The sequence below is a fragment of the Phalacrocorax carbo genome, chromosome 18 (genome assembly GCF_963921805.1).
Source record: "Phalacrocorax carbo chromosome 18, bPhaCar2.1, whole genome shotgun sequence".
In the NCBI taxonomy this organism is placed as follows: Eukaryota; Metazoa; Chordata; class Aves; order Suliformes; family Phalacrocoracidae; genus Phalacrocorax; species Phalacrocorax carbo.
Window position 1 is genome coordinate 1090001 of NC_087530.1, and position 24955 is coordinate 1114955.

General features: G+C 42.1%; 1 protein-coding gene across 5 annotated transcripts in view; it reads left to right on the plus strand.

The window, feature by feature from the left end:
- The window catches only part of MAPKAP1 (MAPK associated protein 1), a 106351-nt gene that overhangs the window by 30230 nt on the left and 51166 nt on the right, over positions 1–24955 (plus strand). For all 5 annotated transcript variants that reach the window (XM_064468385.1, XM_064468384.1, XM_064468383.1 and 2 more), the window contains 2 exons: positions 14787–14959; positions 20150–20326. In XM_064468385.1, coding sequence (XP_064324455.1) covers positions 14787–14959; positions 20150–20326 — 350 coding nt within the window. The remainder of the gene's footprint in view (positions 1–14786; positions 14960–20149; positions 20327–24955) is intronic.

Here is a 24955-nt window from a genome sequence, read left to right on the forward strand (position 1 = left end):
TGTTCCTGACGATTTTATGCAGAGAATCTGACGCTGCTGTAAGGGGCAGAAGCATAATAGTAGAGATAGAACTAACTTATTTAAATTATTTTTTTTTTAGTATCTTTAGGATGATCGCATGTCAGCAGCTCTGGCTGGCCACCCAGCTATTTTCAGGCGCTTATTAGCCGCCGTCCTCTGCCTGCAGACCTCGCTGCAGCTCTCGGTTCTGGCCGGAGAAGTTCAGAGTGCTGCACGCGTTTCTCGCCACGCTGCATCATGGCATTTCAAAGTGCCATTTGTCTGAGGGCAAAACGCGTTGTTTTACCAGAAATCTCAGTATCTTGTGGGCTGGTTAAACTTCAGTTTAGAAGCCTGCTTTCCTCGCGGGGCTGTTGTGGAGGAGCTTTCCCTGCTTCTCAACAAAGTGATGTTCTTGGGATGAATACATCCCCGAGTCCTGCAGTGGACCACCCGTATCGCTGTTTTTTACTGGGTTTGCTGAAGGATTGGGTCCTCCTCAGTGATTCGGTTGGATTGTTTGTCGTATGGCAGTTGGGTGTCTGTGTTCGTGCTCCATGTGAATTAAGTTGGATAGAGATATAATTGAGTGTCCCTTTGTATGGGCATTTGGTTACTTTTATAAATTTTATGTAGCACCTTTTCTTCCCCTAAGACACTGCTGTGGTCTGGGTATTCGTATTTCGGGGTTGGAGGTAAAGGAGAACTTGAAAATGACTTCTAAATGAAAGAACTTTCTATTATATTTATCTGTCTAGAGGCAATAAATCTGTTTCAGCAGATTAAATACTGACTTCTTTATAAAACCCTGTTTTCTCAAACCTCTTATCAGCAGCACTTGGCAGTAATCACACCTAAGGAAACTTATAATTTTCCTCAAGGAGGTGACACTGACAGAATTAAAAATGAAGGAGCCCCCTGAAAAGCCAGTTCATTACAAATTAACAGTGGTCCTAGAAAAGCAGTGGGCTAAGGCGTGTCAAATAGTGATATGGATAAAGAAACCCAGCATTTTAAACTGTCAGAGCTGGGAGCATAGCTAGCCTTAGAACAAATTAATCACATATTGTCAACGCAAAGTTGCATCAAATTAACACATCGGATTCCAGCATATTAATGTGAGAATGCTTTCACCTGATTATTACTGCAAACCATTGCCACTCTCTGACTGCAAAGATATAATTAAATTGCTAAATAGAAAGTGCATATAATATCTCTGCATGCATTTAGGATGCATGAGCTGAAAAGATCACATCCTAGTAAGTGACAGTTTCTATTTGTAGGAAAACTTTACTTTTTTTTCTCTCTTTTATTTACTTGGGAGTACTAGAGTATGAAATTAGAAAAGTTAGTAATGTTGTTTGCACTCCGTACGACTGAGGTGAAATACAGGTTTAATTTAACTGATTTGCTGTGTGGCATGTGAGTACGTAATTAGCCTCACTCTTCTCCATCCTTTCCTGGGGGCAAGGAGAGGGAAGAGGAGATACGTTAGAGTTTTGAAAGAAGGATATGAAAAAGCAGATGTTAATACCTTACTAAAGATGCTGTTGATTGATCTGAGAAAGGTTGCTGGTCGATTTGTTTAAAATTACATTGCATTTAAAATCTGTTGAGATGAGGCCACGCTTAAATTGGATGCAAGTTTATTACAAGTGCCGTGTCTGTTGACATGTCTTTGCTTATGAATTTGATACTTGCAAAAATCTGTCTTGACGTTGTGTGTTCATCACAAAGCGCTCAATTTAGTTACTGAGGGACAAAAGGCAGTGCTGTAACAAAACCAAATGTATTATTTAATTATTCTTTGTGGAATAAGTAATAAAGTCATCAGCTCAGAGTTTCCAGCTCTTGGCTCTGAACCCTTTCACGTAACACCAGGTGGGAAGCAACGCTTTGCGCCTTGCCTGCTCCCCCAGTCACCCACGCCCCCTCTCTCCCCTTCCTCGCCCTTCCTCTTCCGATCCTTTGCACAGCCTTCCTGTGTTCATGTCTCAGCCCTTCAATTCTTACATGAACCATTTCCAAAAAGATTATGTTTAAGCTTGATTGCAGGTGCCTTTTATAAAATGCTTTTGTCATCAAAGGTCTGTTTTACCCCAGGCATTTGTGAAGTGGCACGCTCCTCTCTAAAGAGGGTGTGAGCATTAGAGAAACTCTGAAGTTTGAAATATATTGATAAAACAGCATGGTGTGCTATATTTAGTAAGAATGCGTGTCAAACACTAAATTCTTCCTGCAGAAAGGAAAAGGAAAATCTCATGCTTCTTGTATTGAAAGCAGTGTTGTGCACTAAAATTATTGTGCAATTCTAACAGGGCTGCATCGCTTCAAATTTGTGTCTGCAGGGATGGCATCGTGACATCCCCCCTGCTTCCATCCAGTTTTAATGTAGGCACCAACAGAAGAAAGTTTAAAATACGTTTTATGTCTTTAAAGTGTCACTGGTCAGTAACTGTCTCTCCAAGCCCTGAACAGGTTATGGGGAGGTTAAGCCTGAGCTGGTTTTGGTTGCCTTACCTGGTAGTTTCTTTGAAGAAGTAACAAGTAGAGGGAACGCCTTATGTGTAAGGTACGGGCCTTAGTTTTTGTGGGAGAAACTGTAATTCTGCTTGAATATTTTAATTTCAACAAATGCCATGAAGTGAAGATGATGGGTACAAGTGGGAGCCCATTAAATGGTTCCGACCCTGCCTGGAGACAATAGAGGACCTGAGAGCCTGCGAGGAGTTCTTCCAAAACATCCAAACCCTTTTTCTGTGTATGAAATGTTATTTAAATAGAAAAAGAAGGAAAACAGCCGGTACAATGAAATGTACAGGCAAATTTAATGAATGGCCAGTTCGATGATGCATTTAAACCAAAAGCATTTCTTAGGCAGTGGTCATTTAAAGCAAGCTTAATTAGAATTAAAGAATTTTAAAGTAGTTTTTATAATGCACTTGTTAATCTTTTGGCTGAATCATATTGCGTTTTAGTCTGTCTAATTGATTTTTAGCAATTTACTAATGTCATTATCTTTCCCTTAATTACAGATCAAGCCAAATGAAAAACGTATTCACAAGTTAAGGTTCTTAACAGCCAAAGAATTATGGATATGTTTTATGAGCAAATGTTTTTAATGTCTGCTGTTTGCGGGAGGACTGGATGTATACACTTCACAGAAATGCTTACTGTCAGAAACTTTTTTAGGGGGGATAAGTATTTTTTCTTTCATTTCTCAGAGGATAGTCTTTTAGACTGTGGCTCTACTCTGACCCGTGTACTTGAAATATAACTTTAAAACATTGACACTAATTACAGAGTAAGGACTCTCTTATGGGTCTGTTCAGGCACCATAGTATCGCGGACCAAGGAATTCTGGTTTTGTAGTTAAACATTAAATCGAAGTGGAGTGGTAATCATTTAATTCTTGTTTCCGTTATAAATTTAGATTTTATTCAGTATTCCCCACTCAGTTTATAAAGACAGTATAATGGTCTGGGTTTTCCCATTTAAGATGCCTTTATTTGCCTATCTGAAACAAAGAGGAAAAGAATTCTCGTTAGCTTCTTAATACTAGTAAAGCTCATTTAAGATGAGAAAAATTTATTTACTAACAAAAAGTGTCTCAGCTCTCTATGGAGATTGAATTTATTATTCCTTAGGCTAAATCCTGGGGGGAAAAAAGTTGAAAGCACTTTACGTCAGAAAGCGCCGTGAAGGCCTCGTACCATGGCCTGCATTACAGAACGGCAGGGGCCAGGGGGTTTTGGTAGTGTATCTGCAGGACAGGTTTTAACCCTGCATCGACCCAGCTCGCGTGACCTAGCCCATCAGAGCTTTTTCTTGTGCGGTATTTTAAGGGCAGAAGCTTCCGAAGATTAAAGTTTTTAATAGTCTTGTTAAAGGTGCCACCCAAATGACTTGTGGCTGTTGAAATGGCGTAGGAGGGATCCTTCTGTAGACCTGGCACTGCGTGGCCTGCTCGCTTCCGGGGACAGAGGTGTCGTGCAGGAGTTAAAAAGTCCTGGACTTCTTTCCCCGCTATTGTCGTCATCTGGAATGCTGATATAGATTCCGTACCGTATTCAGAATGCATTTATTGCTTTTTTTAAATACTTGGTTTAAATGGCTTTTGGCTCAAAATGGCCTCAAGCAAGAACCCGGCCTTTCCGTGACGGCAGCGGTGGTCAGAGCTGGTCGTGCGCCGCTGACTTTAAAGGAGCACTTTCAAAGAGAAACGTAGCGTTAGTGCTGAATGAAAGTAGTTATGAGTAGGAAGTAAAGGTCTTTTCTGCATCTGGATAAAAGCGTAAAGAGCATTTATGGAGATTGGGTGTAACTATCAGAGAGATTTTAGCCATACCGGAATTATTAGGCCAGTCTTCTGAAAAGTATCGTGACAGTGTTCATTCTGCAGAAAGCCGGGAGTTGGGGCTTTTTCTCCACTCAAAGTCAGTGAGTCATTTGTATCCTTTCAGGATGTATATTACATGCTGTGTAAAGTATATTTTTAAAAGTAATTTTGTAGGCACAATAATAGGGAAAACAGTACTTAATTAGAAAAATAACGTAGAATTTCAGTGCTCCAGCTATATGTAATGCAAATATTATTTTCCAGAAGAAGCAGTATAAAATTTTCACGGCCAGTCAATTCTTTTTGCAGTCATACTGCTAGTAAAAACAAAGAGACAAGTCCGCCACAGAAAATCTGTTAGGTTGCTCTCAGTACAGTTAATTAGAACTTCAGATTTCTTGAAGGGATAAATCCAAGGTCTGAACTTGTGTTGCAGATTTGAGGAATTTTTTTAAGTGGGTTGTTTGTTTTTTTTTTAATTGCTGGGACAGGGTAGAATTAAGTCTCAAGTCTTGCGATTCTTTATTCTACGTGCTAAGATAATTTTTCTCAGCTGCCTTGCTCTTGGGTACCCCCTCGGCGCTGGGAAGGCAGCGTGTCCTTGGCACCCCCTGCGCTGCGGGGCTGGCTGGACGTGCGGACCCGAGCTGCTGCTGCCGCCCCTCCGGCGAGGGCTGGCTGCGAGAGCAGCTGGGCAGCGGGTTCGGCGGCGTTAAATGCAGTTCGGCAGCCGACACCGGTGTTGCAGGGTTGCCCTGTTTCTTAAGCTCTGAAAAAGTCGAGCTGAAGGACACGGCTGAGACATCCCTTGCTGAAGAGGCTTTAGTGTTTTTCTTGGATTCTGTTCTTTTTGCAAGAAGAGCAAACAGTTCTGTTTAGCAGATCACCAAGGCACTTATTCTTTTGTTAGTGATTTTTGCAGTATGAAACTTTGACCATATTGCTGGAAGCAGAGTTGTTTAAATTTAGTGTGATTAAATGAATCCACCTCACTGACAAGTAATATAACCAAGTCAAATTCTGTGCAGTTTTTCTTGGCGTAATCCAGCCCTAGGATTATTTATCACAGATCGCTTTCTCAAGGCTGCGCTTTTCAATCCTGTGACTTTTTGCTCATCACGGCGAAGTTGGAGGGAGTAAGGCGCAGGGCGGCATCGCTCGCGAGCAGCTCTGTGGTCCTCGGGGGGTTCCCCCGCAGTCAGGCGCTCCAGGCGTCGCGGGCACGGCTGGCCGGATGGAGCCCTGGCGCCCCGGGGACGTCCCCGTCCAAACGGGCTGCGACTTGTTCTTTGAGCCCCGCTGAATAATGCCCGTATCTTCTGGGCGTAAGGAAACTTCGGTTTACGGGGCGAGTTTAGTGACCGATGCTGAGAAAGAATCGGCTGGTAGAGGAAATAAAATCCCATCTCTATGAGCAGCCTGGCTGCGACATCATTCTCCCTCTCTCTGATGGTTTTTAAATTGAGGGGGAAAAAGCTGTTGTGATAGTGTCACTAAACACTGCAGAACATATTTCCATATAAAAACCTTCCTAGATAGGAAATTCCAGTTAATAATAATTTGGAGAAAAACCTGTAGTAAAACTTGAACACATTAACTACTAAGAGTTTAATTTGAGCTCTGGGGGAAATGATCTATCTAGATAGGCAGAGTAAAAATGATGAGATTTCAGGCAGGTTTTACAGATGATTTTCTCTTTCTTTTTAAGAATAATTGAGTCATTTTAATGATAAGCCTTGCTTGGCTTCTTTGAATGGACCGCATGTAATTAGTTGTAGCTTCAACTTTGAAATGTTTTGACAGAAAATGTATCATTTAGCTTGTAAATTTTTTCTAGCATCTGCCTTTAATATTTGTTCATTTTCTGCAACGTACAACTTCGTTACTTCAGGTCACATTCCAGATACAGCCCTGTTTTCTTTGTTATCTCGATGGTTTCCTTCAGGATGAGGGAGAATAATTACACAGAACATCTTTTCCAAGCAGCTGGAGTCAAATTCCAGCTGACTGCAGCACCTGTGAAGACGGTACCTCTGCCTCGGGGCTGCGCGGTGCCGTGCCAGCCGGGGCTGCGCGGTGCCGGCGCGCGCCGGAGAGCACAGGCTCGTCCTCGGAACGCTACTGCCCTTCTGTGAGCTTCAGATGGCAATAATGCCAGTGAATGCAAGGCGTCTGCTTTAGACTAATTAGAGGGATGATTTGTGAAACGCTGGCTATTTATTTAATTAATCACCAGCACAAAGCTATAAAACCCATATTTTAAAAATCCCTGTTAGTTTGCCATGTGGTTAATAGATTGTGGCACATTAAAAAGTGACATGGTGATGTATTAAAAATGTTCCACCTAAGGTTGGCTGATGTCCTCGAGGAACTTAAGCTGTCTGCTTTATGCAACAGAAGCATAGGATTAGAGGCTGATCTGTTTAAGGATTGAATATTCCTGAAAACATTCATCTTTTGTATAGCATCTGTTCATTAAAATATATCGTGGCATATTTCTTAACGTACAAATAATGTTTATGGCGTAGTTTTAATTATAAGTTTTTGTTGCATTTTGTTATTACGAAGAATAACTATTCCTCAGTATTAAATCGTAATGCTTATTACTAAGTAAAATATAAATAATTCTTCTAAAGTAGGCCATTCCTTCTCTTCGCTACGTGGCAGCTAAGGATAGTTTCGTGTAATGAATGCGGTTTTGTTGCAGCTGTAGCAATTGCATTTTGATAAATCTGAACGTGTGTTTTTGTTCTTCAGCAGAGCTACGGGGACTGGGCAGACACGGTGCCGTACGCACGGCTAGCTCAGCGCCGGGCGGGCCGAACGGCAGCCCTCTGGAGGACGGCAGCCCCCGCTCCAGGTGCTGCAGGGCGCGCGCTGACCCGCGCCGGAGGCGCCCTCGCGCCTGGCGAAGTGCCTTGGCAGTGCGGCGGGGTTAGGGACGGACTGGGTGCCTTTGTCCCAGAAGGGATACCCGTATGGGAGTAAACGAGGCCTGGGCTGCAGAGGGGACGGCTCGGGGCTTCTCCCTCCGCTCCAGATCAAATTTGTCTGAAAAAAGTAACAAGAAATCATTTCCATAGCACTTCAAGTAAAACATTTTTAAACTTAGAGTTGTATAAATGAATGCGTATTAATGTGACTGAAATATGCCGTTACAAGAATTATATGTCTTGTTCTTTGCTCAGGACGTACGCAGTTCTATTAATTGTGGGAGTGAGTGCCAGGAGGGAACAGGCAGTAATTTGGGGCACTTGATTATGTGGTTATACATGTAAATCATAGTTTTGAGGTGCATATAAAAATTCGTTCAGGTGGAAGCGTGGAAGGAAACTGTCCAGCTCTGGAGGTTATGTTTCTCAGCTGTGTGTTGTATAATTAACTGGTACATTAGGAGGGGGGCTAGAATAAAACATGAGCATGCTAATGCAGCCTGGAGCTGATGTTGTAGTGATCATTGCAATGCAGATAACGCATTGCTCATAACTGCTGCTGCCTACTGGAGCCTTTGAAACATCTGGACCTTTAATTGAAAAATAGTGTGGTGCTGTACAAAGCAGACATGCTAAGTGAAGTCAACAATTTAGAATAAAAAATAATAGTGTGTTATTTACCTTGTGGTTAAATATTCATACTTTGTTATGCTTTGTATAACAGGAAATTACTGGGTTAAATTTTTATGAATAGTGACAGTGTGAATAAGATAGATTAAGTATTTAACAATGTTAATGGAATTTTACAGTGTGATCTGCTAACTCTGCAGCGCAGCTGGGGTGATACAAAGGAGAACGCCCTCCTCGGAAAGGAGCAACTCTGCCGGCGCCTTGGAAGCCCGCGAGGACCGGCAGGCGCGCCGAAAGTAGCCTGGGCACCTGCTGCCGGCGGCGGGTCGGTGGTCCCGGCGGCCTCGCTGGGGGTGTTTTCCATAAACCACTTAAGAATAACCGAAGTAATCGTACGGCTGTGGTAATGGAAAATACCGATACTGGCTTAACCACCTGATGAAATAAATATTCTAATTCGCCATCGTAGGGCATAGTGTGGTGCGTTGGAGAATAAGAGGGGTAGAACTACCCCGTATCTTCATACGAGCACTAAGACTTAGCGTTACGCCTCTGAATATTAATATAATATGCAACTGAACGGGCATTTTCTCCAGATCTGTTAGAACACCGTGCAAACAAAATGAACAGACTATGCTATAAATATTTAACCATCATATCATGTTAGATGCCGTTCTACTCACTGCACCAAAGCCTACTGGTTGCAGCTCAGGTTTCGCTGCTGGGTAGCGTGGGTCTCGGGTACGGAGGCTGGTAAGCGCGTTCGTCATTCCATTTCGCTGCCGGTGTGTTTGCTCTGAGCCGAATGCCGGTAGCGTCATTCTGCTGCGCTACGGCGCGAGGGTTTCTGCCGCGTGCTTATTGGAAGCTTTCAAGATACTCAATCATCTAAACTTTTTTTAAAAAAAATTTTTTTAGATGATCCTTCTTTTTCTACTCAGCCCCTCAAAAGCTCTTTTGCATATGAGCAAATATGACTGTTTTATTCCCACTTATTTGGATAAGAAATTATTGTACTAAATTTTTAATATTTTAAGGGCTTAGGAAACGATGCTTTTCAGTGGTCATCTTACAGAAGTGTAGTCCTTCGTCTTGCCATAAACTGTTAGAACTTTTGTACGTGTTGCAAATGCTGAGTTAATATATTTCAAATTTTTCCCTTCTTCTATTTTCCATATGTTGTTTAAATGCATATGTGAGTTAGTTACGTTTAGGAGGTGACAGCTGGATCGCGTAGTCTGTTAAATACCCGGTCACCTAAACCAAAAACATTTCATGAGTTTATAAATGAGAAGAAATTTTACCTTTGTAAAAGGCTAAGCATTTGTTTCCATTCTGTGTGGTGTTTAGCATTGTTTGCTGGGAGGTGAGTCAATGACTTGAATTAATTATAATTACTGAAGAGACGTATACTGATTGAGCAAATAAAGTAGTAAGCTCATTCGTGCCAAGGCCATCTAATTAAATGCTAACTTTGGATAAGCTAGATGTGCATGAAAGATTAATTTTAAGAGGTTTTTATGACTCCCACTAAATAATGATTCAGTAAAAACTTTGCATTATATCATTAGAACATCAAATCTTAAAGTGATATAACATTTAGTCACAGAACTGTATTGTACAGGAAGATGCCATAAATTATTATTGTTGAAAATTAATCACTTTTCTCTGAGAAATGTTTATGGACTTTGTTTTAATTTTCTACTGTGGGGCGCAGTGTGGCGAACGAGAAGTGAGAGGGATACAGCGTACACATCTTTCTCAATGCCTATTTCATCAGCTTTCCATTGCGCAGGTACTTCAGAACTACGTTTAGGAGTGGGTTGTCTTAGGGACGCACAGAACTGCACCGAGCTTCTTGTATTATCTGGAAGATTAGTGGCCCTACAATAATCAATTCAAGATGTACATCATCTGGTGTTGGAGGGAGGTACATATTTTCTCATGGACTGTGATTAAAAGTTGATTTTAAATCTTAGAAAGATTTTGTATGTTGAAGGAATTGATAGAGTTTAAATATGTATTCTTCTTAAATTTAACATACTGTGTTTATATTTAAAGCATATTAATTTTATTACAGAACATTATTTAGTGATACAGATATTTCTAAAATTACATGTAGCCAATGAAGATCATTCTGTATGCAGTTTTCCTGTCATAATTGTAGTAACCAGTATTTATAGAATTAAACACCACAACTCGCAAGTACAATCCTAGAAGATCCATGAAAATTCATCACGTGAGTCGCCTGTCATATCCTTCACTTGTACTCTCGTCGTGAAGTGCCAGAACATTCGTGCGTGCCGTTGGTGCTGCTTACGTTCTTGTAGTGAGCCTGGCTGCTGCTGTTACGTAGCCCCAAATATTACTGCACTGTGGCTGTGTCTATTGCAGTCAACACGAGAAGCGTGGATTCACAGGAGCGGCAGTCTTAGAGGCCAAGTTATTCTTTCAGAAGAAATTTGTTTATTAATGGGGATACCTTTCCTAAGCTTAGCCACTGCTTATGATGAGAGTGTAGAAATATACATTGATCTGCTTAATTTAAATTATCAAAACCAGAAAGCAGAAAGTTTGTGAATTCAACAGGCTGAACTTTTCGGGCATAATTCTGTGCAGCTCTTGAACAGCAGCAGAGAAGAATAGCCGTAGTGTGCCAAAGGGCTACGATGTGCCAACCAGCAAGAATCCTGACGACAGAGACAGGGAAAACAGAAATATAAAGGAATTGAGTGATCTGTTTATGTGCACACTGCGTTAGCAATCGCTTGGGAGAGAGTGTCCCTGGTTTTTTGCCCCTGTAGCCGGTGTGTACTGCACAGCACCGTGTCTCCTGCAATGAACAGCAAACAGAAATTGCCATAAGGTCGGGCTGTAGGAGAGTACCAGGTAGCCTTAAGAGAATCCATTAATAAAAATACTAAGAAATTTTTCCGTGATGTATGTTTTCTGTGTATCCGGTTACTCCTCACTTCCTTAAAGGATTGGTGGAATATAACATTTCTAACAATAAAAGCTTAATGGAATCTGATTTGTGATTTCCTAGAAAATTAATGAGATATTTTGTCAATTTTATTCCAGACTTCATTTGTCAGAATATACAGTGTCCAGTGACAAGCTAAAAGAATTTTTTGACAAATTAACTATGCCACAGGTGACAGATCAGGAAAATGTTAATTTAACAGCCCCTTTATGCTTCCCAGATTTATTGGAGGCTATTAAGGAAACTCCAAATGGTAGGGCCCCTGGCCCTGAATAGATTTTTCCATTGAATTTTATACAGGATCTATTAATAAAGTTTGATGCTGCCTTTTTGAATATAGGTAATTGTACTTTATCTTCTGGGTCTCCCCAGCATTTACAGTTGGAATACAATTTTTAGTTGGGAGACAAAAGTAATTACGCTTGGAGTACTGTCAGTAATCTGGTTCGGAACGATTCCTCCTAAAGAGGAGGCTACAGGCACCGTACAAACCCTACAAGTTATTACTAGGTAAATCCAGCGTGGCCAGGTCTTTGACTCTTGGCCACTGAGACTAATAACTGGATCCCTTTTATTCAGCCCCACCACCTACGAACCCTTGCCTTAGCAGCTTTGCACAAGTAAGTAATTGAGCTCTGTGGGACTTCCTACGCAATTAGTATTTCGCAGGATCAGACTAAGAATATGGATTCATTCCGTCCTGTAGACAGGTGCCTGATGTTTTGGATTTTGCTGGTTCAGAACAAATACCATCAATTTGCAATAAACGCAGCGGTGATTTCCTCCAGACCCCGTTGACTTGGCAATTGATGTGTCTAAGCCTTGACCCAGGTGTCTGTAGGCCGTACCGATGGCTCCTGCCTGACGTGGCAATGAGCGCTCTCGTTGCTGACACAAAGTCTAATCGGCTCCCGAATCTCAGGCTCCAGCCTCTCTACCTCCTGGCAGTCAGTTTCACAGCACTTTTAATTATTAAAATATTTCACTCACACTTGGGATCTTCAAAAAAGTAACAGTGGTGCTTTTGAGGCGATTCCCAGTACCGCTGCTGTTGGTATTGCTGCCCTTGCTCAAAGAGCCGTTGGAATCCTGATACGTGGGCGAATTCCCCCTGCTTTAGGCCACCTGACGTCTGGATGGTCGTGCGGCGGGTTTGTGAGGGTGTCGGTCACGGAGGGCGTTTGGACAAGCGAAATGGTAAAAATAGACAGGAGGATGTTTAGAGATGGGGAAGAAACAAAAGTTTATTTAAAAAACAACAAAGCAAGCAACAGCACTGGGTGGGGCACAGAAGGAAGAGAGGCACTGTGAAGGGTAGAGCAGGGGGGGTTACCATCTCCTGTGCGATAGCTGTAAGATCAGAGGCCCTGGGATGTGTTTATTTTATAAATACATGTGTTCATTGCATTATGAGCTAATAAAACAGTCTGTACTTGTAGTAGTGGAATAATCTAGTCTTTTTGGTTATTAGTTACAGTTCCCGGCTCGTTTGTCCGTTCTCTAGTTTTATGCTGTGTACGTCAGTTGTAACCTTGGCATCGACTCGCGCATCTGGTTGTCAATTTTTCTTGGATTTTCCATTATCAGGACTAGGCGTTACTTGTGATTCTGCCATCCTTGGATTTATATATGCAACTAACTTAGCATGCCAAGGAGTCACATTAATTTCCTTGATAACTGCTATTTACTCATTCAAATGCAAACGTAGTTGAAACAACAGGTCTCCCATTCTGGCTGGTATCTCCAGTCACAACCATAACGTGAGCGACGCTCACAGCCTCACGCGTGTTTGTACGTTCCCCTGGTTGGCGTTTGCTCCTGGGCAAAGACAGGGATAGACTTTGAGACAGGTTATTCATTACCTGATACCACCTTAATTTCCCTTAAAAATCAGTGCTCTAAGTAGGAAAGCAACAGGAGAAAGGAAAGAAAGGAAGGAAGGCAAGCCAGCCCTTTTTTTTAGCAGTTGTGGTTCTGTTGTGTTAGTGGTTTCCTTGGAGAGGTGAGGTCACGGGCGTGGATGTTATCTCGGCACGTCTCAGACACACCAGCTCACCAGCCCGTCCAAGGGCGTGTTAAGGTTTATCCAAAGAAGGTGAAGGAGTGTCCCATATTCTGGTACAAATCTGGTCTTTCTTTTTAAATGAGTAAAGCCCATTTCTTACCTTAAAAACATGGGAAGAGGACATATCTGCACTATAAAAATCCTTTCTTCAAAAACAGAGTCATTGTATTCGGATGTGTTTTAATAATACTCTTAGCTATGCCAGTATGACTAACTTTAAGCTTTAAATTCCTATTATTTCTCTAATTTATAATCGCACTGAAGGATCAAATGGGTTTTAACAATATGTTGAAATTAGCACATGGCATTTAACTCCCTGTTTTATACTCTCATCATAGATTTATAGTATTGAATCCTTTTACTCTGTTACTTAGAATTCTGAGTGATTAATTCCAATAATACTTCCGCTCAAGGCCCGTACGTGTATGGAGACAGATAGCGATGTAGAGTTACATCAGGGCTGCTTTCGAAGAGGGGATCAGGACGTAGTCTTTTGTCTGTTTAAAAGATCTCTGGTTTAAAAATGCAGTCCTATCTGCAGTAGATTAAACTTGTTTTTTCTTATAATGCAAACTTCGTAGGTCTTTATGTTGCTATGTATTTTATGTTTTATCTAGTTGTTAATCTCCACGGTGCCAAATAGATGTTTTTAATACAGTAAGTTCCAGTAAAAACCAATATTAGTTAATCGTTCTTGGTTGTCTTCAAATAGTTCAGACCAGTTTAATGACTCAGTTGTGTGCGTGATTTTGTTCTTCTCTTGGCAAACCAGGTCGAGCCTAAGGTTTGTTTTTAAATGTCATCTTAACCTCCACTGGCGACTGGCGTTCGTTTTTGCCCCAGCCCTCTGCTTCGGTTGTGTTACCTGCTGTGATCTCCCTCGATGAGCAGCCTGGTGGCTGGCTGGGACCGAAGCTCTGAGCTTAGTAACTGTTTCTGAACTGTTGGCGTCCGTAAGACTCGAGTTCGGGTCTCACCGCGGTATGGGTGTAGGGCACGGCCGGCTGTGGCGGGCTCTTCCTTCTCCTTGCCGTGGGAATGGGCTGGCCAGGCTCCAGGCTCCCCTTCTACGTACGCTGAGAGTTTCCCTGCGATTTCTGCCATTGTGCATCCAGGTGTGAGCTCCTCCGACTCCTTCTGGTGTAGCAGCAGGGAAGGAAGGCAAAGGGGACAGGAGGAGGATGAGCGGAGTCCCAGACTGAAGCTCGAGGGGGGCTAGAACATTGAAGAGCAAGTAGCGTTGGCAATCCTGGCGTGTGCCAGAGCCAGAGTAACCAGGGACGAGGTGGGCTGCTTTGGCACCGCCAGGGAAGACGCCTCGCCGGCGCCCCGCTAGCGGAGAGGGAGCGCCAGCTGTGGCGATAAGGCACGGGGAGTTGGAGGTTCTGCACGTGAGGGAGGTGAGCTTCTCGAGTAGAGGGAAAGAACTATGGAAGCAAGCAGAAATGTAAAAATAAGGGAAATGCTAGTATTAAATGCTGATGGAAAAATGCTCTTGAAGTTTTAGGTAGGCTTGTCAGTTCTCTCTTTCCCCCACCCCACCCTTTTTATACTTTTTTTCTGTTGTTACCCTGCAAGAACATGGGATCCTGCGGTGAAGTTCTGACTTTATGGAAATCTGTGAAATCGTTGCCGAATATTTCATAACATTTTTACAGATACCTTAAACAACAGTAAAAGAATTGGAATTTAAATGTTCATACTTTTTCCAATTTTGAGTTGTAGCAGTGTATTTTAATCTTTCTACTGAAAATAATTCCATCCGTACCAGATTTTGTATTAGCTCTGTCATTCTTTTGCTTTCATACATTCTAATGAAATATATTTTCTCGACAGGGTCATGTTGGTACAACGGCAACCAAAAAAATTGATGTCTACCTCCCACTGCACGCAAGCCAAGACAAACTACAGCCCATGACAGTTGTGACGATAGCAAATGCCAAGGTGCATGACCTGATTGGACTAATATGCTGGCAATATACAAGTGAGGGACGGGAACCAAAACTGAAGTAATGTTCTTTCTTTACTACCTCTTGATCTCTAATTTTCTCCTCCACAGCCTTTTTGCATAATGAAATGCATTTCCACGTCAATGTTTTTATAGATAAATCTTAGAGAAACCACCTACGCATTTATCAGTATTTCCTTTTGAGCAGTACACGTGCATCTATACCCATTTCTCTTTCAATTAAACTACCGGGTACTGTATAATGATAAGCAGATGAAACCACGGATCTGTAAATGAATCATAATTTCAAAATGCTCTGTGTAAAAATAATATAAATCTTATCTCTCTTGGTGTCACCGAGACATTTTTTATTTTATGTCCCATCTGGTTCTGGTAGTGTTCTTAATGGCTAAGATCACAAGGGTGTCAAATAAAATCCAGAACTCATCTGTAATTCCCTCTCTTGTTTGCTCCGAGAGAAGGTGCCCCGACTCAGGCTCTGGTTTGTCCGCACAGCACCACGTCCTCCGACAGATTGGAAGAGGGAGGAATCGCTTACGGGGTGACAGTGTGTCTTGGCAGTACTGTTAGCGTTCTCCTGAAACCGCAGAGCGGCTAGAGCCCGAGTGAGTGTGCCTGAACACAGGTCAGAGTTCTGCCACAGGACCGCAGCGTTACCTCTTTCTTGCCTCCTGCTGGCACTTCGCTGACGTAATGACTTTCATTCATTATACACCTGTTAAAATAGTTCTGGTTTTCTTAGAATTGACAGGCAGAGGGACTAAAAGGTGCTTTTCTTCCAGGTTATCATCCTGGAGGTAGCACTAAAATAAAAGTATGCGAATAAAGATCCTGAAAACAAAAATAAATACCAGTTTTCTGTGAGGTTGTCAATAAAATTGCATTCTTTAATTCAAAAACCTCCATCATGCAGTAGTTTATAATTTCTGCACGAGTTTGACCTCAGTCACATTGGCTCTTTGCTGTAAAGAGCAGCATCTGTGTTGGCCTCAGAAATTTTAGCTTCAGCTGATCAATGGATTTTTCAATATCTTCAGTAATCATTGTTTATTCATCATCATGAGAGAGTTCTGCCCCTAAGATTGCTGTGACTCAATAACGGATTGGATTTGCTGTGCTGGAGAACTAGTGGTGTTTAGTAAGGGCCGTTGCTTTATCGTGGTAGGTGACATAAGGTATATAAAACCGGTACTTCAGAGCCACTCATCTGAGCAACTTTGGCCATATGAGAGTTTGGTGAAATACTTCTCTTTTTTTGCTGGGTCACAGAACATAAAATACGAACTTAAAATATTTTATTACGGAGTTATTAATAACAGATACGAGCGGGTGGCTTTTCTGGTGCAAATGTTAAGAGTTTTGTTTGTTTTTTTCTATAGGAGCTGATTTTCACTGGAATATTTGATGTATGGGTTTTTTTGGTACGGGATTTTAGAGTTTGCTCTGACAGCATTTTTCAGAAGTGTTTGAGGACTCAGTAGCCTTCTCTCCTGCTGTAGCACAGTTGTAAGGGGGAAAGGGAGGTGCCGAGGGGTCGCCTCAACTGCCCTTCTTTAGGGTTAGTAGATATAGGGCAGCCCAGAAAAGCAGCCCCTCTTGAAAACAGTTTCATGGATATTGTTGCCTTGGATATAGGATTTCCCATAGCTCTTCTCCACAAACATATGAGATGTTTCAGAGGTTAAACACTTCGGTTTGGCTTGTCATTTCTTTACACTGGAGAAGAAATATAAAATTATTTGCAGATGGTGCCATTTCATTTGCTGTTACTAATTTCTGTTCGTTATATCTTAAGTTCAAAAAAGTGTCCTTTGTGCATGATTAGTTTATTTTTTAACGAGTAAGACACCACTCTTGTCAGCCTTTGGGCACATGTATATTTTCCAGGAGCACAGCACACCTCAGATGAAAGAGTGCCCACGAGTAGAGGTATTCCATGAAACATTGCCCACGGCAAAAGTCAGAAGTGGGAGGAAATGAATTTCACCGTCTGCCTTGAAGGATAAGATGTTATGATGTGTCAAAGAGTGATCATGACCAAGGAGGCTGTCCAATGGAATCGAATCTCAGGGCAGAAATAATAAAACAAATAGTGGCGGCGTGAGTTCCCAAGAACAGTCGAACAGCAACAATTGAGAATCGGGGCACAAGTGCTCAGAGGACCGGGCAAAGCCTCAGGATCGCGAGAAGTTTGTTTTCTTGTGTAGTTCTCAATTATTTCTCATGTCTCCATCATCTTTTTTTAGCATCGCTGACTGCCTGTCCTGTAGCAAGGATTGATTTAACTGTAGACTAATTCTCATTTTTTCCAAATAAGGAAAGAGCTTCTGGAGGTTGCACATTCTGCATTTGCCTTTTGCCCTGATTTAGACAGTTTGAGTATAAAAAGAAAAAATGGGGATCATTGTGACAACTGCACTAAAATACATATAGAGAATGCTTCAAGTCTGATACACGATGCGTGCAGAATGACAAATACAGCTACTAGTAACACAATTTGGGAATAATGAGGAGGTTGTGGACTTTGTAATTACAAGAAACAACCCCTCTGTCTTTAGGAAAAGAATATATTACTGCCTAATTCTTTCTCCTAAAAGGTAGATGTAAGAGTCTGAAATGAGTGAGTACTAGCTGACAGCTTTGAGAACGTTTTGTATTCAGTTAGGCTGCCTTTTTATTTTAATTGTATTATATTTGTCTCTGTTCAGTGTCTTGATATGAGGAACCACTGACAGTGTTAGCAACTCTGTTCCTGGCCTCTTACATACAAACTGTGGCCATAACCCACCGGACCATTCTCTTGCCAGCCCCAACAGATGTGCTGTAATGATTCCGCCTGCAAAATATAAAAAAAATCCCTTTCTAGGAGTGATTTAATAGAGAGATGCAAAATTCAGATAAACTTCCTATTTTCAGAAGTTAAGGATGCTGTTACGCCTGTCAGTTGTCGTAGTTAACTTTCACATTCCGTCCATAGCAAACTCGGGTTCTCAAGACTTTGCACCTTGTAATTTGAAGCCTAAAGTTCAGGGCTTTGACCCCATCCTGGTGGAGGCTCAAAACGCAGAACGGTTTTTACCCATTGGACAAAACAAGTTCATCAGGTTGTGACTTAATCTGTGTTAGTGTTCAGGAGCCCGCTCCGTGTTTGAAGACGTTTGTAACCCCTCTAATTTATGGGTTTTAACCGACACGGCGCATTTTCAGTCTAATTGGTGGAAGATAGGTTGTTGTCACCACCGGCTTTTTTTGGCAGTTGTATTGCTTTGAGACCGCTCTGAATGTGTTCTGCTGCCTGCACGTCTCTGTTCCTCTGGCTTTAATGAGAATTATGCAAATGCATCAAGTACCGCATGAAAATGTTAACTTTATTTATACAGAGCTTTGAGTGCACACCAGGCTGCACACGGAAGAATTCCGTCAAACGAGTAGGTTAGAAAATCAGCAGCGTAAGGCGCAGACCGGAGGGGGTGGGGGTGGGTATCGGGCGACGGTTCGGACTGGAGAGTCTCATAGCGCGGGGCGGCTTTTGAGTTACGTCGAACTGGACGGAATGGGCGTGCAGAGCTTGATGTGTATTTGCAGAGGTCTCAGTAGAATAAGAGAAGGCCCCGCAAATCATGCCAGGCGTTTCTCCCTACTAAGCAGGATCAGCTGTATCTGTATTATTTGCAGCCTTTTTGTTAAGCTTGTTCCGAAAGAGACTGGCACCAGCGCAAACCACCTACCTCCTGGCTGAGGCGGCTTTCCCCTGGTGCTGTGGGAGTTCTCTTCCCAGCGCTACCTTTCACCGGTTTCCCTGAAAGTTACTTAAGCGCTCTTGAAGAAGTTAAAAATTAATTCTACCGCAATCTTCCAGTTCTTCATAACAGTCCAGAGACTCGTGAAAGTTTCTTTAATAGTATTGCAGAATTTTCAAAATTCGTAGTGACAAACGTTGCTGGATTACCTTTTTGTTAGCAAATTTACCACTTACGTTAATAGCAATGCATCATTATTACCTGTTTTATATAATAAATGTCTTCGTTGTGACAAGGTGCATATAGATCACCTGGACTAAGCACTCTCAATAAAGCACAGTTGCAACCAAAGGTTTGTGAATTAATTGAGAAAATTGCAAATCAGGTAGTCAGCGAAATAATTCATTGTCACATCCAATCAATAAACTTTGTAAATCAACTCATTTAATTCAAAAAATGATCTATATAGATCAAGCGACCAATTAAACAATTAGCATACACTTTGCAATTAATTAATTTAAGCATCAATCATGCAATTAAAACTCCAAATTTAAACTGCAGAGTTTAGAAACACGCTGCCACATGAACGTCCGCGCTATACTTCATGGCTCTGAAAAATGCCTGAATGCCGGCACATTCACAGTAAGAAAGAATGCTTATTTTCAGCTCAACAGTTTAAATATTAGCATCCGAAATAGATTTTAATATTAGGAAAATATGGTTAATACTCTGTTTGGTATATATAGATAGTTATTTCCCTCTGGGCTTATGTTTGTGGAAGGAAAGAGGGTTCGATTTTTCTTCCATATTTTCTTCACACTGTATCTGTTTAAAACTTTCTACGTTATCTAGTTCTGCTTGTTAGTCTCTACTAATTTTTAACTGGTTTTAGTGATTGGACCTCTTAGATATTTAGAAAAGGTAGCTTTTCGGCTAGTCATCGCTACTATGTCGAACAGATTTCTTACTGCTGTGGTTATTACGCTGTTGACCTGCCCGAGAGCCTTCTCCGCTTCCCAAGCGTACATTCTGTAAACTTTTCCGCAGTTGCTTAATCTATGACAAAATAGACTCTGCTTGTTTGTGTTTAATTCTAGAATGTCATGGTCATATAGATAAATAAATTTTCACAAATGGAGAAAGATTGCTGCCAGCTTTATGAAGTCATGAAACTTCTATAGACATTGGTGGATTTTAATCAGTGTCAGTCTTTTGCTTGCAGTTCAGTCACCGATGGAGTGAGACTCTCTGCTTTACTCCAAGGCTTTGGGTTTTTTCTGTCACCACACGGTTACAGTAGCAAGATACGTAGGGGCTTTGCTGGGACATACTTATGTACATGCCATCAGTGGCTTTTTAAGTCTTTTACTCTTGTAACAGGCGTGTCTGCTGGTGCGTGCTCTGCAGCGTTCAGCAGCGGTATCGGTCGCCCGAACTGAGCCGGTTGGCTAGCTGCCCTCCCGAATGAACTTGTTTTGTCTTTGTTTCAGCGACAACGTCAATGCCTACTGTCTCCATATTGCCGAGGATGACGGTGAGGTCGACACAGATTTTCCACCCTTGGATTCCAATGAGCCCATTCACAAGTTTGGCTTCAGCACTTTGGCACTGGTTGAAAAGTACTCCTCTCCCGGCCTGGCAGCAAAACAGTCGCTTTTTGTTCGCATGTGAGTATGGATGCTAACTCTCTCCGTCGCTGGGAAACATCTGTGTGTCCGTGCCACCTCCGCGTCTTTTCTCTACTTCTCTTCTTCTGAATGTAGCGAAGTTCAGGGGGCGCACGTATTCTCGGGTCTCTGCAGACGGTGCCCTGGTCTGGGGTCTGTCACGAGGCGGGTAGAAAAGTAAACGCTGCTGGCAGCAGCTTGGTGAGCCCATCGTTGTGAGGCTACAACTGCAGAGAAGAAAATAAGCCCTTCCGCATATGATTAGTGTGGAGAACATTGAACCGCTGCACTGCTGCGAGTAAATGTTCAGAATTTGCACAGACTCTGAGCTCATACTCTTTTTCCTCCAGCCATGCTGCTTATTTATGAAAAATACGTTCTGAATATGAAATAATGTATATAATAGCTTGAGGGAGTTAAAATTATAAAGTCCTTCATGTTGGATATCCAGAGCCCTTTTCAACAGGTATAAAGAACCGATCTTGCTAGTGACTTTTCAATTATTTTGGGAAATGTACTGAGTTTTAGCAGGAGAGAAAACAAAAAAAGTGTACTCGTGGTGTTTGGGTATTCCACGTAGGAGAAACTTCAAAATCTTCTTTCAAAGCCTGATAGACAAAGTAGTAAATTTGCATTTTAAGACTTGTTAGTGGACTGAAAAGCATGTAACGTTAAATACAAATAGTTGCAGAGCGCATTAGTGACAGCGCAGTGCTTGAGGAGAGCCGCGCGCAGTAAGTGAGCGTGCCAGTTAGCGCAGGCTGGATGTGCCCCTCTGACGCGCGGAGGAGTTTTCAGGAGGAAGAGCCCATCCGGCACTGAAACTTGAAGCGGTCTCGTTTGTAGCTCAAGAAGAGTTTCTTATCTCATTATCAGTGAATTAGGGTTGGAGTGATATATACTGCAATTGATCACTTATATTTTTCTTTTCTTGTGAGTAAAAAACCTTTTTAAACCATCAGAAGGCCTTAATTACTATAACAAAATATTGGTAGCATAAGCCACTTGAGAAAAATATTTAATGTTTGGATGTCTTGCAATGAAAATGCTAATAGGGTTTTCCTGGCTATTGGATTTTTTTATTTATTTATAAAGGATTTTCATAACCATACAGCTGCTTACGGGTTTGAATAATTAGGCATTTTAAAAAAATTTTCTGAGCTATTTAATTACATTTTATATTCATTGTTGTGGACTGTGTTTCTTAGAGACATTCTAAAGCGTCCTACTGAAAGAAATTTTCAGAATTTCCCAAGGCCCGTTCACCTCATTCCACTGTATTAGGTCATTGGAAAATAACATATTCTGTCAACAGTATTTACAAATAAGTTACTCCAGGTAAACACGCCGAGCTGCGCCGAACTGGACGCCGTCGTGTGGAGGCTGGTCCAAGGAGGAAGGGAAGCGCTCTCGCCAGCCGTCCCGCGAGCTCCATTTCGGGGTTTTGCAGGTTACAGACACACAGCTGAGGCAGGCAAATGACTTTTCCATCTGTGGAACTGCAGAATACCGAGTTCCTTCCACCTGACTGAAGAATGCTGCGTGCTTTATCTGAGACAGGGAATCTCTCTTTCACCTGCATGCATTCCTCTAGGGTCAGTGCTACTGCCAGCAATTTGGCTTTTTTAATGTTACGACTCTAGGTTTGTTTTATCTTCAAGATAATCCTGCACTACCAGTATCCCCAGAAAAATTCCAGCAGGAATATAGAAAATTCTGTTTTCTTTCATGCAGTCAGAAAGGATCATGAGTGTTTATTGCAGGTAGGCCAGCTAAGAAGCCTGTATCATTAGAAGATTCTAAATTGTTGATGATTTCTTATCTGGAGAAAGTCCCCTTCCTTCCTCAGCTGCCTCTTACCCAAATCCCCGTTGCCTGTACTCAGTACATAAATAGGGATTAGTACATAAATGCAGTGAACGCACGAGGTCTCAGATCTTGGACGTTAGCTCAGAGGAGGTGGGAGCGGTGTTCCCGTGGGGAGCCCAGAGACCTCGGCAGGCTCCTGGCCTGGCCAGCCGTTCCCCGACTGGCGCTTGCAGCAGGATTAAGGTCCAGCTGCAGATACCGCCGAAGGAATGTGGAGTCTTTTGCTTTAGCGTAATTTGTGCTCATGTGAGGACCTTCCTTCTACCTTGGGAGGTCCTGCTGATTAGAAGCAGGACAACTGCATCGTCAGCAGTAGCGCTCTTCAGAGAGGGCTTTTCTTTCTGTTCCACGTGTTAATTTGAAATCGCTTGTACTTCCTGTGTAAATCGTTATTCGTAAATAGTTAAATCAGAATTTTAAACGTGTCCCCTAGAATAGAGAATTACTTGATCATCGCTTGATCAAAGGGTTGGTACTACTGTGAGTTTAAATGTGCGTGCTGTCTTATTTTTGTAGGGATTTGTTGTAAATTCTACATCTTCTTCCTTCCCTGCCATCCTACTAGTGCATGTAATTGTGGTTTTATATTTTGCATCTCTTTTTTTCCTCATTGTGCTGAAGTATTTCAGCTGCTGCTGTGTCAGACTTGTGACTTGTAATGTTTATTAATATTGAATCACTGTTGAGAAAAGCGGATGCTTCTGAGAAGCTTCATGGTGAAGCATGGTGTTTTATTTCAGATCTCACCCGTCCTGCGTGTTGGGTATGTTTTCAGAGGCTGTGCAGTTACTGAGCTGACAGTTGTGGAACCTCGCCGGGGACCCCGTTTCAGCAGGACATGTTTGAGCAGGAACAGTTTGCAGAACTTCATACACTGAAACTCCTGCCAAGGCAAACTCTTAGCCACTTGAGTTAGTTATAAATACCCAGTGGCGGTGGTTGGAAGTAGCCCACAGTGCATTTTATATTCTGCGCTGAACGTGAATGTCGCTGTGGCTATATAGAGTAGTAAATAATTGAGTTTGATTAGGGAGAGGGACCTCATTATCCCCCCACCTGTGCCCAGCTGGTAGGGGAGGGTCGAAATGAAGCCATTAGCTGTCTCTCTTACTGGCATCTCAAAGAGTTCAAATACATCTGTGTCTTATTTTCTTTTCTGGCACAATCAGTCGAGCAAGCTAAGCAGGCATGACCGAATTTGGCAAGTCCCAAGGACTCTGGCAAAGTTACACAAGGAGAAGACGGAGGGCAGTCATTCTGGCTTCTAACTGCCCATTAGTCTAGCGAGTTATGTTTTTGGAAAATGTCTGTTGTGGAAAGGAGTACTTTGTCCAATGTCAAACACGGCATTCGCAAACAGCCCTCTTTGATGTCGGCTGTGATTTGTCAGGAGGAGTCAAACAAAGCACTGCATTCATGTAAATCCAGGCTTCTTGAGATGATGAAGTAACACCTGAAAGAGTCTGAACGAAGGTAACTTAAAATAAATCTCCACTATCATTAGGGTTTTTTCCCTTGGAAATTTTATTATCTCAACTTGACATACTCGATCTAATGGTGTTTCTAGGAGTTGTAGCTCAGCTGCCAGTTGGCACCTAGATGAAATTTGGCATACAGTTCCTCTGCTCTGTAGCACTTTTTTCTGTTTTGATATTATGTTTAAATTGCTTTGACTATTATATACGTATTTTTCAAAGCTGCAGATCCGCTATACCTGGTAGATTAAGGTTTTAAACACTTTTAAATGATCAGGCTTTCGTAGTACATTTGCAGATTCAATTCAGATCTTTGAAATGTGTTTTTTACTTAGATTACAGAAGCACTCCCCAAAAGGCCTGCTATCTGCTTTTTCATGGGCGTAGCTGATCTACAAAGTATAGTTTAGAATATTCATAAAATGCAAATTTAAGAAGCCAATGCAGGTGCTGAGTTAAGCAGGTAGGCTCCCAGGGTAGTGAACAGGATGGGGTGGGACCCCAAGAAAGGAGTCAGAGCTGGGAGCTGGTGTGTGAGATGTCTAACGATAGCTTATAGCAGCGTCAAAATATAGCCGATGAAGCCCGAGTGCACAGAGTTATCCAAGGCTAACCTGAGATGCGCAAAAGCAACCTCGTTTAGGCTCAGAATACAAATTGTGGCTGGCATAGTTATTCTGGTTCATATCACTGTGCGCTTTATCTTAAAAATTACCCAGCCTAAGTTAAGTATATTGCGTCAACTGGGACTTTTAGTCTTAACTTTGACTTTGTGCTGATCAAGTGGAAACCGTTATTAGTCACCCACAGACACTTTTAACCATGCCAACCATTTTGTTGCATCGAGCTCTAAGTGCTAGAAATTCCACTTCAGTATTAAAAAAAAGAGAAAAATTTAAAATAAAATTGTAAAAAAATTGGTCCAGATTGGAGAGGCAGCTTTTGGAAAAGTTTATTTCTCATTCAGAACAGAAGCCCTTTGTCCTTTAAGTGTTGGGTTTTTATTTTGTTACACAAATGGAGCCCACGGAGAGGACACTGCCTGTTTCCATGCTGCCTCCGAGCATCTTCCCCCAGGCAACACCCCGGCGTCAGCCCGCCGAAGCTCTTGCCTCTTCTGTTGTTTTCTTTTTCCTCTTCTGAACCTTGCCACCCTGGCTCCAGCGCCGAGGCTGTAAAAGAAGATGGAAAGCCAAGTTACCGCAGAATGATCACTATCATTAACATTCACGGGTGGTTCACTTATCATTCCTGACTGCACAGACATGGCAGCCGTTATGAAACG